Here is a 16,071-nt window from a genome sequence, read left to right as displayed (position 1 = left end):
AGAAACACTCTCTTGGAATTGCTCAGGTCAGCTGCTGAAGATGGGGAGATGGGAGAGAAAGAGGGACAGGAAAAAAGAGAAAATGTAGTCTTTTGTTCCTCAAAGCAACCCATCCAAACTGTCAGTCCCTACCAGATAATGCATAGCTTAAGTTTCCATTTTAAGACAATGTAAATTTCTACTGTTTCAAGTGAAAAAAAGATTTATTTCAATTACACTAGGCACACAAAATGCCAAGAACTTGGGTTCCTTTTGCATGTATTTACCAAACTGCCTCATTTCTGACAACTTTTTAAAAAGCCTGTAGAACCATGTGCTATATTGATTCCAGGTACAGGAATGCAATGTTGTCCCGATACTATCTCCTACCTTCTTCCACAGTGCTCACTGCCCACAGCAGATCCATTGAAGCAGTTAAAATGCAATAAAAATTATGGTGAAAGAAGAGTCCCAGCTCTAACAAAGTAATCAGTGCAAGAATAATCCTAGGCAATGAAACACTCTCAATCTGGGAGTTATCGCAAGAGAAAAATTAATTTTTTACTAGCATGAAGAAACATGTTTAGAAGAAAACAGGAAAAGCATGCTTTAGGAATAACTGAATGTTTACAGAAAGTTATCGTTGGCAAAAGATAGTATTTCTGGACTGTCATGACACAAACTCATGGGCACCACAGCTTATCTTACACATCAAGGAAAAGAGTTCTTTCTTTCTCTCAATAGTTTTGATGACAAAGCAACATCCTAAACATATCACATAGCATCTTCCAGTGCAGCATTTATCTGTGTCCCTGGAAAGCCAGGCTAGTACAACTGCCACCTCAAGGCTTATGCACACCCAGTTCTGGAGAGCTTGTAGACTTCAGGAGGAGTTGAATTCACAGCTTCTCTCACAGTCAGATCCCAAAGACACTGGAGACGACAACCTCCACCATCAGTACTCCAGGTACAACTCCCATTAAGTATATATTTGCCTGGGGATTGGTAACACACTTCTGAGGTGACAATATGGCTCCAGAAACGTCTTTGAATTAAACTGAATTGCATGAGCTTCTATTTCAGTAATTTTAGTATTCCTGGAAACAGACAAGACTATTCTTTCTTACTCTACCATTCAAGTAACTTTTCACTCACACATCGATGATTTGAGACAGAGATGGGGCTGGAAAGGCTGAGACCACCAGAATTCTCGCTGCTTCCTACACAGAAATAAATTTATCACTGTTAAAGAAGAAAAAGAGCTCACAAGCACATTACACTCCAGTCAAATTCACTGCTTGCACTTAAGATCAATCAGTACTGAGCTCACAGAAGACACCAGGAATGGAAACATTACCAATGTTTTAGCCCAATACAAAGTCCTGAAATCAAGCCAATGTGCTATCAGAACTATTTAAAGTCAATTTCCAAATCAGCAGCCCAGAAGTACTTGGAGTATTTTGAGTTTATATATAAGGACAGGAAGATAAGCCGTACTGTGGTACAGACTCCTGGCAGCAGAGTGTGGTACTGCTATGGGTACCAGTACTAATGCCTGTTATCTGCAGACTCAGTCACAACCTAGTTTGATTTCACCTTTCATTCTACAGACCACATCTAGGTTTACATACAGTACAGACAGAAGCTTATTATCTACAGTTGTTTGCCCTTATGTTTTCCTGAGGGTAACACAGACAGGACGTGGTTAGAGAATTGTGCTATAGCAGTTTAAGTACTCTGGTTCTGAAAGCATGTACTGTAAAAATAATGGGCTATTTATGCAGAAAATAATAGGCAAGGGATCCTTGTTCTTCCTTGAGCTTGTTTGTTTTGGGTTCTTTTTTCTCTCCGTTTAGTCTGGTCTATTCAGTTTTGACCAAAGCTGAGGAGGTCACTTGTGCCTCACAGGACATCTTTAAAAAAAATACTGTTTCTTGATACAGCTATGCCCTTATACTATATGTTTAGTAACCCACTCTTGCCCCCCGCCCCCTCCTTTTTTTTTTTTTTTACATCATAGATGGTTGGGGCCCTTAATTTCCACCCATCTTTCAGCAACTGCACTCCACTAGATGTCTTAGCAGCTAGCATAGAGAATAGGCATCTGCTGAAAACTTCTTACACATCAATTTAAGATGATATAGGTGCTTTCAAAAGCTTGTTCTCACACAGGTAACTTAAGGGAAGGAGAGCAATAAGATAGAGAACAGAAAGAAGAAAGATGTTTGTCAGATGTCACTCAATCATACTGCTTTGTAACTTATGAAAATTTTAAATAGCAAACTCGGAATAACTAGCTAATTTTTGAACTGGAATCAGAAAAATTATTACTTATTTACCTTTTAAGAAGATGATTTGAAGGTATAAGTCCAGCACAGCCACTGAGATCTGAAACTTTCCTGGCCTGCCACCAAAGAGCATCATTCTGGTCCACAATCTGGAGTATTTCACCCTTCTTAAAAGGCAAACCTGCATCAGCACAAGGTATGGCAGGATCTTCCAAGGGCCAGTAACCTGCCATTGCTCGCACATAGACCTGGTAAAGAAAATATACCACAGTAAGTGGAAGCCATGTTTAGATCAGATACAACATGAACTTTACAATCACAGGGACAGATAATGCTGCTACTTAATTCAGTGCATGAAGAAGTCAAGTTTTAAAAACCAGATTAAGGCCCAAATCCTATCTGTTCATTAAGGAAGAAAAAAAAAAATCCTCTCACACATTGCAAAAAGAATTGACCTTCAATAGATCCCTACAGGGGATCCCTAGAGGGATCTGTAGATCACTCTGAAAATGTCTTCACAACATTTAACACAACTATATTTCAGTTTACTGCTTTTAGTGCTCCAGCAACAGCACATTACAGTCAACTGAGAGCAAGCCACAAAGGCAAGTAACACTTTAAGGATTGCAACAAACTTCTAAGCAACACCATTTCTTTGTATCACACCAGTACACATTAATTTGGGTAACTGTTTGCAGTAACAATCTGGAAAAAAGAATATCTCTTACTGTTGTTTGGTTGCTGACAGGCCGATCAGAAACTGGAATTAATTTGAACATAATTGTCCCCTGAGACAGGGCCTAAATGATTAGAAAAGGTTTAAGTTAGGACTGGTATTCAACACGTAACCAAACATTGGCAGCTTAACATAAGCTTAACACAGCATGGCTTTGGGGTTACTATAATGTCTATAATACAAATAGAAATAGAATTTAGTCAGAGTCAGTGTGACACTACTGTATTTTTTCAAAAGGAAACTCAAGAATGAAACTTCAAATCTTGCTAAATTTTTTAGTTCAGTGAAATCTATGTTTCATTATAAATACATAATTTAAACATTAATTCATACCAAACTTTTCTACTGAAATCTAATCTAAATTAGCAGTAGAGTTTGGTTAAATAAGTGACATAAATGGGGGAGGGGGAAAAAAAAATTTAAGAATTAAGCATTCCAATAGAGTTTGTATTTCTTACACCTAGAAATAGTACAGCCAGGGAAATAGCACATAGAAAGACTTAAGACTGATTACATATAGCAATACCTTACTGACTGGCACTAACACTTTGCAGTGAAGAATGCTGAAAGATTGTGGGCAGAATGATGAGTATGTTACAGGAACAGTTCAACACATGTCTTCATGAGGATTTTGACAACCACTGCTGTTTTTTGCAAGGCAAGGTAGGTAGCTCGTATACTCATTACCTCTGCTTTAATGCATTTTATAACATGGACTCTTATTAGAACAGCACTTTTCCAGTACCTTCTTGTGGAATATTAACTGAGTGATCCTTCAGAAAAATTATGATTCAGTAAAGTCTGAATAAGCCAGTATTTTTTTCCTGTAGAAGCTACAGATGGAATGGTCACAATTAGGTTAATTTCTGTCCAAAACAGGGGTTTAATTCTGGTTTTGTACATTCTGATTTCAGAGCAGTAGTGAACTTCATCCACAGTAGGAAACAATCTGAATTTTTTTGTTAAAAATTTCACTTTCTCTTCTAAGAGTGTGCATATGCATGTAAAAGAAACAGCAAGCAGTTTCTCTTAAGTACAAAGTAGAAAAAAGATTCAATACCAGAATATTAATAACTTGCTCAGGCTCAAGTCCCTCAATAGGAACTCCATTTACTTCCACCAGTTTATCTCCAGCATACAGCAACCCTACAGTGAAAACAAGGATGAACGCAGCAGCTTTATCACAGTATGGATTACACTGGGTAGGCAAGGTGTGACACATTGATATACCACAGGTTTGGAAGTCAGTGTTAAACGTTTCCATAAACCAGGTATGCAGGAAGGAATTTTGGATTTAGACTATATTGCCCCTCGATAGGGCTGCATAATTCTGTGGGTCACAAGAAGTTTGCATGCTGCAGTTTTCTTATTTCCTCCCACCTCCCATTTATAGCATATTTACAATCTATTGATGATTTGCAGAAACATTTTAATATAGTTCAATTTCCCAAAGTAATTTCTGAAGCTAGTCTATCATGGTCTATTAATATAATGGGTTTAGAGACTTGGAACCAACCATTAATTGCAGGTGCAGTGGGAGGCCTTGGGACTCTTCTCTGTCCTTTACAAATTCTTCACAGTATTGTTTACTTTCACATTTTCCTTCAGCTCAATTAAAACATTACTCAAACTAGAAACTTAATCAGATGTTGTCTACAATTCAGGTTTTCTTCTCTATACAAAGCCCAGAAAATACTAAAAGGAACTGTTTTATAATGTTTACAGTTCAATTTTACTTCTGATGTTTTACATTTACCAAGGAAATGGAACACATCCAGTTCTAGGATGCCCAAGTAGTAACATTTCCAAGGAAACCCCTTGGAAGATTGCTTAGCAACTAAAACTACCGAACTGTTAGTAGACTAGTACCAGAAAATATTACTCCATATTCCTTAAAGCCCATTATCTTAGAGAATCCCAGGCTACTGATGTTTTCCGTTTCTCCATTAGGGAATGAGCTGCTGGCATTCATACTACACTGCAATTTGGGACACTCCTGATCAATTTCAGGACAGATTTATCCAGGTATTGGTGCCAAGAATACATAATGAAAACTGGATTTGTACGTCAACTCAGTCTCAAACATAGCACATTCATATGAAAATTAATGAAACCAGAATCGAAGTCACTGCAACCTATACAATTTACAGTGCTGTCCAATGTACACTTCTTCCTTCGTAATAGAAAACTAATTGTAGAAGCTAAGCTATTATCCTACTTCAAATATCTTATTTCAAGTTCAGTTGTTTGTATCAATTTGTTTCAAATTACACATACCACTTCTGTCTGCTAGCCCCCCATGGATCACACGGGCAACTGTTATGTCACCTGTTATCTCATGGCGTTTAATGGTGGCACCCTGGCAAATAAAAACAAAGAAACACCACACTGATCAGTGAAGAACACCAGTAAGTTCCCTTTTACATCACAGATCTGATATTTGCAACGACAAAAAGGCATTGAAAGATACAGCCTTTTTAACATCACACTGCTCTAGTGATCATGTGTCATTATTAGCACTAAGTCCTTCAATATCCTCAAATTCCATCATACTAAAATAGTCTCGCTGACTGTAAGAAATCTTTTTTTCTCAAATATTACAGCTATCTTTTCCTAAAGCTGATTAATATGCCACCCAATGTTTTCCACTTACAAGCACAAATGATTCCTAAAGAACTTTTCAGAGTCTCTCCTCCCTTCCTTACTGTTTTGGTCAAAGGAAGAGCTCTTAATCCAATCTGCATTTTCATTATAGGAGATAAAAACATCTGCCAAATGTTCAAACCCTGAGTGGACAAGGCACTGAACAACCTGCTTTAGTTGTACTTGCACTGAGCAGGGCTAGACGATCTCCTCAGGCCCTTTCCAACCTTAACAATTCTTGCAATTCTGTAAAAACTGGACAAGAAAGCACACAGTTTCTGTGACATTTCTTGAAAGAAACCAGTATACATGCAAAGCATTATCAGTGCTTGTATAAGTTAAAATAATTTGACAGGATCAGAAAGCTCCCTCACCAGAGGCTGGTTGTTTTTCACTAAGCAGACAATCCTCATAGCTTCCTCATTTTCAGGTATATTGTCTGGTAGTGGTGGAAGGGTTGGTTCAAAATCTTTCTGGGCCACAGTATCATGAGCAGATAGCAAGGCCTGTTACAAACAGAAACAAGCAAACAAAACAGTGACTGGTCAGAAAACAGAAATCAGTGAATCAGTTCCTATGTGAACATAGATCCCCTTTCACACATTGACTTTTTCTTCTTTCCACTTGGAAATTTAACCAGTGAAATCAAGTTTTAAGAACAGTTCTTTTCTGCTTCTTCTGGAAAACTTACAAAAGATGAAACATTTCAGTTTGAAGCTCTAGGGTAAAGAATGCAGGTTTTGCAATTACAAGGAAAATTTGCTTTTATATGTCTGCATCAATCACTTGGAATTTAACGTTGTATGAAACATCTCTCTGAAACATAGCCCTTAAATAGAATGCAGCCCACTGCAGGTACTTCAGACAGACAGCCTACATCTGATTTCACAGCTAGGTTAGTTCATGATTAAGAAATTATGTCTCTTCTGGTTCCTTTGCCAATTTCTGTGAACAGATGGCCATCTGTTTCCATTCCCACTGCAGACAGCTCTACCAGCAAACTTTTTCTTTCCTTATGCAGGACTTGCCTTTAAGTGTGGAGCACGCAGTAGTCGCCTTAGCTCTTTGATCTCCCCAGACTGAGGGGCTTCACGCAGTAACTCTACCACCTGATAAAGGTAAGAGAGAAAGCATAGAGACTGGTTCTGGGGGACAATTAATCTAGTAAACTCTGAATTGAATTTAAAGGAGTATAGCAAGAGTGTTAAGCCCCTCATGTTATATGACTTAGATCATTTCCATACAGTTTGTTCTAGAACTGGACAACATGACCACAGCTGCACCACTCAGCCAGACTTAATTTAGTTCAGGCACAGTGCCATGTGTGCTTAGTTTTTTCTCCTATACCTCAACAACTTTCATCACTAGTGTCTGTTTCTCCACTTAGTCATTAACTCTCCCACTAATTCAGAAATTTAAGAATCAGCTATTATGATTAGAAAAATCCAAAAAGCTGCTCAAAATCCTCATGTCAGGCTGCTTGCTTGTACCCATAACATGGAGCCACAGAGTTACCTGGGAAGAAAAATATATGGCCAGTGGTTAAAACAAATAATTTATGTGTTTCATTACACTGGCCAGGGCTCATGCATTCTAGTGACTGCTGTATGCATTTCTCATCCCCCACTCTCAGTAAGAGTTAAGAGTAGTTTGACAAATGTGCAAGGAGAGAATCTTTCAAGTTTAGATAGTGTACTTAGACCTGAGACACAAATACCAGAACACTTATCTGCAGATAAATTGACTGATAAATTGACAGATAAATTGACAGATAAATTGACAGATAAATTTATCTGCAGATAAATTGATAAATTGGTATAAGTAAAGCAAAATGCTATGTATATGCTGTCTTACCTCACAATTCAATGCACATGCCTGCAGCGTGACAGGAACTGGTCTTTTTCCAAGGTAATGTTGGAGGCATTCATAAATCTATTGCATGCCACGATAGACAAGACAACATGATGATGATATTTTATGTTCACGTGATTATATTCACATGATACATCCCCAATACACAATGGACAATACTGTATTTCTAGGAACTTCTCAGTGCCACTACAGCCAAAGATCTTGCATTCTCAATCCTTAACGTCTAATGCATCTGGAATTGAGTCTATAATTCATTGTCTTTCCATCCAGCTAGCCAGTCATACTGTAGTTTTGAATTTTCCAATAAGAAAAGCTGATTGTACAGGACAATAGCCTGATAGTATCAATTCTCAACCTGTATCTTTCTTCCTTTCTCTAGTTGCAAGCATGATTAAAAAAGTAAATTTAACTTACAATTAATTGCTGTACTTGAAGTGGCCTTATGGACATTCTTATCCGCTGCAAGTTTTTCTTCTTTAAAATTTAGAGATTTTTAAAAATCCACATTAGAAGAAAAGCAGAATTTGTGCAGATTTTGTCTCAGAGATACAATTCTGCCCAAGAGAGAAACACCAGCCAAAACTGTTCTATAACAACCTAAAGTCTTCAACTACACATCAGATCAGTGTGGGCAAAACCAAAAAAATATAGTTTCACAAACATCCATACCGAAAAGTGAGATGCATAGCTGTACAGAGATTTAAGAATAGAAAAGACAGCTGAGCAGCGCTGTGTTCAGCCTACATCTCCATCCTCCTGGCCTTAATACAGACATGTCCAGTAGAAGAGCTTTAATCATCTATGAAAGAGAATACACTTTTCTTTAAAGCAAAAGTGATTTTGTTCACCTTGAGTGCTGATGTTAGGACTTTCAGCATCAGCATAAATCAGCTTTTATTGTCCTGATATAGAAATTAAAGTAGCTATACCCTAGAGACTGTTCTCTAAGAAATCTTTGCCTTCACAGCTGAATATTACTTTACCTTTAAAAGTGCTTGCAGCCAGCGAGATCCAAGCAGGTCATATAACATGCCAACACCATTGACATCTCTTTTACAGAGCAAACTCAGTTCTTGTAGCACTAGAGTCAGAACATGAGATATACCTGAGCCCAAGAAACAGAAAAGTGCAAGACACTTCAGTACAAATAGAAGACCAAAGCCAAACAGTGACCCAGGCCTTTGAAAAACACCTTTCCTCAGTTTATAATTCCAAGAAATGCACTAATTTCCTGTCTGCTTGCTTTGTTTCCTGCAATCAACTCTGTTGCCTAAGAGTTTTGTTTTATTATGTTACTAACAAGCAGGGTTAGGTCAATGATAGCAATTTTCAACTGACCTATGAGAAAACCACACAGGGAATCTCACACATATTCCAATACAATGGAAAATGAAAAAATCCAGTGTCTTTCTAAAATCTCAAGGAGGCATAAACTAAGAGGTGACAAACAGGTAAGATGTTACACAAAGTCAGGCCTAGATACAAACTGGATTTTTGTGAGTGCATGGAATTTAAATTTTACCTCAGAGATGACAAAAGATCATTTCTGGTATGTGATACGCTTCCCAAGAAACACAGTGTTTCTAACAGCACTAACACAATACCATTCCAAATGCTAGGAGTTGGAGTTATTAAGCTATAAGGGTTCTCAAAAAGACGATGAGAGTTACATGTCTGACTCCTGCTGCATATCAGAAGAAAGTAAATTCTCAACTCCAGTGCATTTTGGTAAGCACAAACTGTCTCTTTGCTTTTTAGTGCCAAAGTAATCATGCAGTACAATTTAACTGGAGACCTTCCTTTATTTGTTTACAGCACTAAACTTGGTATGGTTCAATGAGTAATACAGTAATCTAAGAAAAATGTTGAAGTAAACCCAAGACACTACAAGCTTCTAAAGTTACATCAGCCAAAGTCAAAATAAGAATTTCTTAAAACTAAAGCTCATCCAGTGGACCCAGCACAGCTGAGTACTCCCTACATATAATCAGTTGATTGCTTTACTTATTTCTCTCCTGAGCACAGTTGTATAGCCATTTTTTAATAGCCATTGACAGCTAATTGTTTTGTAATTGTATCAGCTCTAGAACTCGATGTTACCAACACTTATGGGAGATCAATCGTCAACTTCACTGTAGTTTTACTGATGTATTTTCCTTATGCATTAATTTATACAGATAGTTGCCTGCAAAGTTACTGCAGGTGGGACTTTTGCCTCAATCATCAGGCAGAATTATTGAGTATCCAAACTGGGAAAGTCTGAAAGTGTACCTTATTATCAAAAGAATCATCTGCTTCTGGAAAGCAAACATCTAAGCACTTAAACTGATAAACTCAGCAAGCCCCACAAGGAAATCTTTCCCAGAACAGTTTTCTTTAAAGGATTCTCTTCTACAGGAACTTCCTAGTGTGTAATAGAACACCACCTTTGGAGACACTTAAGATCTTCTCATTACCGGTTGCATCTTTTTGAGATGATTTGTACTAGTTATCTCCTAGAATGCTATCCTTACATCAAAGTGGGTTCAAGTAGACCACCCCTTTTGTAGTTATTAGTCATTTGTGATACAGCTGCAGAGACTGTCGACTTCATAAGCCAGAAACAAATGCCAGGTATTCCCTTCTGATGCTCCCTAAATTAGCTGCAGGACACCATTAAACATCAAGAATCATTCCAATTATTAAGCATAAATACTTCTAGACTCATTCACCTCTCATGACTCAGTGGAAGAAGAATTAGAGAGACCTAGAAATAAATCTTTTTTTGTCAGTTTTCTTTTTCAAAGAGATGCAAAAGTTATGGGTACCATTATCTTGACTGCAGACTGTTGGCACCTCCATGTTTTCCTTTATTCAAGGAGATTCCACCCACTTCGAGTAGTGCATTCACGCTGAGTAGGTTTCACAAAGATAGATGCTGAACTAGGGAAAAGAGTACACTCATATCACAATGGTGTCAGGTATTTTTAATTGAGAAGAAAGCAGAATTTAAAAGAAGGGGGAGCAACCATTCATATTTGAAATGCACAACAGGTTGCAAGCATAAATTAAATACGAGTCCCACTTGTAAATTCAGTTACCCACTAGCATCCAAAATGCAGACAGACTAACCTCAACTGCAGTATGACATTTTATTTCATTTATGGAATTGCCATTAGCTTGCTTCATTAAGCCATCTAAAATAACAAGCTATTTAGTACATCTTCTGTTGCCCAGCTTTTTAAGTGCACTACCATGAAAATTCATAATTTTTTCCAGACTTTTAAAGTTTGTTTTGTATCAGTGTAGCTTGGAAAGAATCATATTCAAGAACATATTACATTTAATTCTTCTCATTATTGACACAATATTAAAATTGGAAGACTCTGGAGATTCTACTGAACTTTCACTGAGCAAAGACATGATTTTACAAGAAAGGGATCCCTGTTTCTATCACTGTTAGAAATCAAGGTCTTTGAAGGATTTGTTCCATATTGTTATTTTCCTCTATTTCCTTACAGTGAATTAAAACACAAAAAAACCCAAACCCAAATTAAAAGCCCCACACCTTACCTTACTGGTATCATCATCTGTCTCAGGCAATTTATAATTGGTTGTTACATTATATATTGAGTCAAAGAATTATTTGCTAATCTAAAAAAACCCCTCCCGTATTATCTTCCATTGTAAAAAGCAGCATATTTTACCTTGTGTTTTTTTTCTTTAAGTTGTAAAATAGAAATTTTAAAGTAATGCAGTAAGCCAGCACTTACCCTAATTAATCCATATCTCTGTCACACTGAACTTTTTGCATGTAAGCTTTCTAAAATTTTCTTATAAATCCCTTCCCTCCCTTAAAATTCTGTGACAGCCTATCACTAATCTATAATGTTCCCTTAGACTAAAAATGGTGGAGGCTCTCCAATCTACTGCTAATAGGAAACAATGCAGTACAAAATTGCTTCAGAGAATTCTCAGAAGTCTTCTTTGCAAACAAGTATGGAAATTCCCCAGGAAACACCACATGGTGCACTTATACCCCAAAGCATCAGGAATCTACATATGAAAGCTCTGAAGTAATTCAGAATCTTCATTACATCCTAGTTGATCTAACTTCAAATCACATTTGATGCAAGTTTGAAGGTTACCAGTCAAGATTACCAGTATTGTAGGATTACTCTTTAAGAGTTAAATGTTTAAACTGGTCACTCAAGAGATAATTCAGAGCACAAGTTAAAAAACCTGGAACATCAGGTAACTGAACATCTCAGCCCACAGTGAACCAGTGTGACACTGTACGCACAGTGAATGCTTTACCAAATTCTGTTACATACACAGTAGTTTATCTCCCAGATTAGTAAAGCAAAAGGACACCCATTTTCCTCTAGACTGTTCTGTGGACAGAAAACATCAAACATACAAACAGGAAAAGTATTATCTTGATCTGCTTATAAAGGCAGAAGGCATTACTGTCATTTTTAGTGCACTTAATACCTAATTTTAGGACATGCTTCCTCTTTCCTGTTAGATCATAAAAATGCTTTTAAAAGGCAGTGGAAATTAACTCAGAAAAAATACAGAAGTTATGATTGATTCAAACATCTTACTGAGTATTGGTAATTCATTTGAAGTTACCTCTACAGGACACTCAGTGATCTTATTGAAAGACTAATCCAAAGATTGCTTTTAAAATTACGATTTCTTCTTTCAAAGACTAACAAAAAATATAGTTTGATCCTCTCCCAAAACCCAATGCCACTGGATTTTGAGCTGCAATTATTTCATTATTTTCAATAGTCCGAGTCCTTTTCCTTTAAGAGTTTGCCTTTCCTTTGTTAAGCTTAGTTGATCTGCCTAATGATGGATTTAACAAAGCAGACCATATAAATCCAGTCACAAATACCTGTATCTTAATTACTGAAGACATCAGGAGTAGGAACAGAAAGCTTTACTGTGGGATGGTATAGACATGGTAAGAGGAATCCCCGTGTTTCAAAGTACATTCAGGAAGCGGCGCTCCCAGTTTTCACTGAATAACAGCAAGATGAAAACACAAGTAACTCTCAGCTCGGCTGACCTCTGCCACCCCTCCTCTTTTCAAAAACTATGTCAGTAGTTCCAGATTCAGTTGCAGAAGCATTTACAAAGAGATGGTACTCAATCTGCAAGTTATGTCCTAAAAAGACTTCTGACAGCTTATCCCATAAAGCTACATTTCAGAAGCCCCATTTCTTCTCATTATTACTAATTCTAAAGCTTCTCTAGCTTTTTTAACTATGCTTTTTCCCAGATTTTTCAAGAGCTAAAAGACAAACCCTGCTGACATCTGTTGGTTCCCACATAAAATGTCTGTTTGCTTTATATGGTTTATACAGACATCCAGCAGCATACTCCCCATTCAAAATCCCAATTCCCATTTTGTGGCAAAGATGACAAAAGATTAGAGTATGTCCAAATATTTCAGATGTACCATAAAGGAGCCAACTCCTCATCTTTATGTTGTACTTCACATACTGAAAGTCCAGATCTAAAAAATCTCATCACATATCCCCCTCAGAAAGGCCTAAAAAGCAACCCAAGTGTTTTCCCCTCAAAAAAGAACCAATGAGTAAAATTCCTGTTATAATATAGCTGGGCTTTCTGGGACAACTCCCCTAAACCTAGCTCCTAGCTGAATTTGGTTGGCCAGCTCACATCTAAAAATGTGTTGTTCAACTGTGAACAACTTTAATTATTACTATGCATCTATTACCAGATGTATGATTTTATAGCAGCTGGTTCACTTAAAGCATATTACAGCTTTTATCCATAAAGATACTCTGCCATCCAAAAGGCTCTCAACACATTGTACTCACAGTAACTTCCCATTCAAAGCCCAGTTCCATCCACAATTAAACTGCAGTTATTTCAAGTCTAGATCTGGCTTTCCCTATGTTTTGTCCTATTTAGTGATGAAGCATCAGACTGCATGCCCTTTTAAGTAGGGTGGGACCCTGCAAACACACATAGGGAAACATGTGAAAGACATGAAATATTTCAAAAAGCTTTTTGGTTTAACTAATTAAAAGAAAGTTTAGGAGATTCCTTAACCACAAAGTAGACAAGCAAAAACCCTCAATTTTTTTGTAGAAGACTCCTCAGATACATACTGAAAAACAAATCTTTTCTCTTGTGATAACTGTAGTGAAATTACCATAATCTTAAAACCTCCTTTGTTCAGGCAGTGTTGCGTACCAAACCAGTGTGTCACCATATTGACAATTAGCCTTGCTTATATTCTATTACAAAACAGAGAGATTTAAAGGAAGAGAGTCAAAAAACCCAACTACCACCACCGTCTCCAGTATAGTCTTACTAATATTTAATCAGGGTCTCTTTTAGCCTTTGGGACCTGGATCACATTTATTTCTTTTTAGCTATATCTTGCAGATCAACTCAGAATGGAAAAGAACTAACCCAAAGCAAGTTATCCAGTTGCCATCAAAAAGAATATTCTACACTCTTCTACCAAACAGTTACTTGATTTTTAAATGCACCACTGATCATCATCCTGCAAACAGAGACAAAGAACAATTCTGGAGATGCTAAGAGACTTCCACTTCTGCTAAAATACTAACAATACTGTTACCTCTTTAAAAAATACTCTCGATAGATTCCCCCCCTCCCCCGCCAACCCCAAGCCTTGTAGCTTCTGGTATTACTAATGCTTCCATAGAGAACAGATGTGGGATTAACTTGAGTGCATTCACAAGTTTTAGACACTGAAATCTGAGAAAAACTGGAAAAGCTATTAAATGCTGATTGCTTGCCTTCTTGGGTAAAATCCTCAGGAATAGCTATCAGAGTGCTGCTAGGGTTAATAAAGTTAGTAACCCTTTCATCCATTGCTGGCTTTTTAAACCACAGAGTTTATGCTCACACTGACAGAAGCAGCAGTTAAAACATCAAAATCTGTCGAGTTCTTAACAACACAGCTCACCTCATTCATAAAGTAGTAGCTGTTTCATGTTTTCACACAGCAAAAGGAAAGCAGCTTCCCACTGTGAAGCCTTGTTTCAACAGCTGTCAGTCGCAGTAGATGATGAATAAGTCACTACCAGAAGACAACAAGAATATCTTGCTTCTCTGCAGTTCTTTAGAACAAGACCTACTAAATAGCTTGCTTAAGGGTAAAGGTCAGAGTTCAAGCATACTGGTAACTACTACTGTGCCTTCATTTCTTGAGACTTGCATCTACACGGACTGTAAGGCCAGAGCTCAGGGTCTCCTCACCCCAGGGATCTAAATTAGATGGAAGTTCTACTAAAAGGCTTACCTGACTAATCTCCCAGCCAGTGTAAGGTCTTTCCCATTTGCATATATTGCATGCAATTAGAGATGCTCATTAGAAGACATTGCTCTTTGCCTGTTATTAGGGACAGAACTGGATATCCATGCTGAACATGTTAAAATTGAGAGTCAAAAGGAGTCTGTCACCTCATGTCTACAAACATCAGTTAACCCAAGTCTAGGCTACAGGGCTTACTGCCTTTAGCAGCAGAATACGAAATTCCTTTTTGTCAGACAGACCAGAAGGTCTTACTGCTACAAGGCTATAGAGTTGCAAGGGAACCCAAGCTCTGCTTTTAATACAGTTTTCAGAATTGTCTTTAAATGGACAATTTTGGATGCTGTCAAGCCTCTGAAAGGGGGCAACACCAGAGAACCTGACATTCAGAACATCAACCCCCCAGTCTTACAAACTTCTTTGGTTAATATGCTCGACAAGGTTATTGAGCACTTTTAACTTGGAAAAGCACACATCTTTAAATTTGTCAAAATTAATGGATTTGGCATATTGAAGACTGCAAATTAGCTTGAGGGCAAGGAACACTAAGAAAGCTTTTGTTGCAAATAGGCCTCTATAAATCAGCAAACGAAACAGGCAAAAACAGTAATAAGAGACATTCAGCATCTCTCAAGTGACATGCCCTATTCGCAACTTTTTTATTCTGCATTAAACTTAAATAGGCTAGTTTGATCACTGAAGTCTGTCAGCTTTTTTCTAGTTGGTGTAAAAAACCACCTTGCTGTTTGTATGCTTTGCGACTTGAAAGCATTTTAACTGAAAAAGCAACTCGAAATATTAGTGGAATAAACTGACACATTTTAAGCAAAGGTAGAGACATGTCCTTTGAAACCATATATCCTTATCTTGACCCAAGAACCACTTATTGCAAGTCTGAGGCAGTACGCGTTAAAAAAGACTGAATAAAATCTATGTTCATGTAAGGCATTCTGTGAGATTTAGATAATCACACCTACATACATAAGGTTGCTGATGGAACAACTTATGCTATTACTCCTTGTAATCAGATCTATTCAGTGATGATTTATTCTGCCTCTCTCTAGTAGAAAAGCTTACAGCTCCAGTGGTGGTGCGAGTACCTTGTTTACGCAGGGTTAAATGCCACCGAAGCATCACCTCCTAGAAGAGCAGCACATTCACAGAATAGTTGGGTGAAGCACACTGCAGTCATGTGAGGCAGCCAGCTTGACTTCCAGCTATTTACTGCAAACACCTCAGGCTTACTA

The 16,071-nt window shown here is 37.5% G+C and overlaps 1 protein-coding gene across 8 annotated transcripts in view; it reads right to left on the bottom strand.

Moving 5' to 3' along the window:
* MPP4 (membrane palmitoylated protein 4) overlaps positions 1 to 16,071 on the bottom strand; it is a 28,070-nt gene that overhangs the window by 11,102 nt on the left and 897 nt on the right. For 2 of the 8 annotated variants that reach the window (XM_026853247.1, XM_026853243.1), the window contains exons 2-12: positions 10,326 to 10,440; positions 8,502 to 8,623; positions 7,501 to 7,578; positions 6,675 to 6,755; positions 6,021 to 6,152; positions 5,281 to 5,362; positions 4,064 to 4,149; positions 2,996 to 3,067; positions 2,319 to 2,515; positions 1,135 to 1,199; positions 370 to 387 (exon numbers count right to left, since the gene is read on the bottom strand). In XM_026853247.1, coding sequence (XP_026709048.1) covers positions 370 to 387; positions 1,135 to 1,199; positions 2,319 to 2,515; positions 2,996 to 3,067; positions 4,064 to 4,149; positions 5,281 to 5,362; positions 6,021 to 6,152; positions 6,675 to 6,755; positions 7,501 to 7,578; positions 8,502 to 8,623; positions 10,326 to 10,359 — 967 coding nt within the window. In that variant the 5' untranslated portion in view covers positions 10,360 to 10,440. Of the gene's footprint in view, positions 1 to 369; positions 388 to 1,134; positions 1,200 to 2,318; positions 2,516 to 2,995; positions 3,068 to 4,063; positions 4,150 to 5,280; positions 5,363 to 6,020; positions 6,153 to 6,674; positions 6,756 to 7,500; positions 7,579 to 8,501; positions 8,624 to 10,325; positions 10,441 to 13,352; positions 13,491 to 14,476; positions 14,775 to 14,812; positions 14,833 to 15,924; positions 16,069 to 16,071 lie in introns of those variants that run through there. The other 6 variants (XM_026853244.1, XM_026853246.1, XM_026853248.1 and 3 more) reach the window with 6 other exon arrangements.

Source organism: Athene cunicularia (genome assembly GCF_003259725.1).
Source record: "Athene cunicularia isolate RWA chromosome 7 unlocalized genomic scaffold, athCun1 chr7_part2, whole genome shotgun sequence".
Lineage (NCBI taxonomy): Eukaryota > Metazoa > Chordata > Aves > Strigiformes > Strigidae > Athene > Athene cunicularia.
Note: the sequence above shows the minus strand (reverse complement) of the source record. Positions and strands in the feature narration are given on the sequence as shown.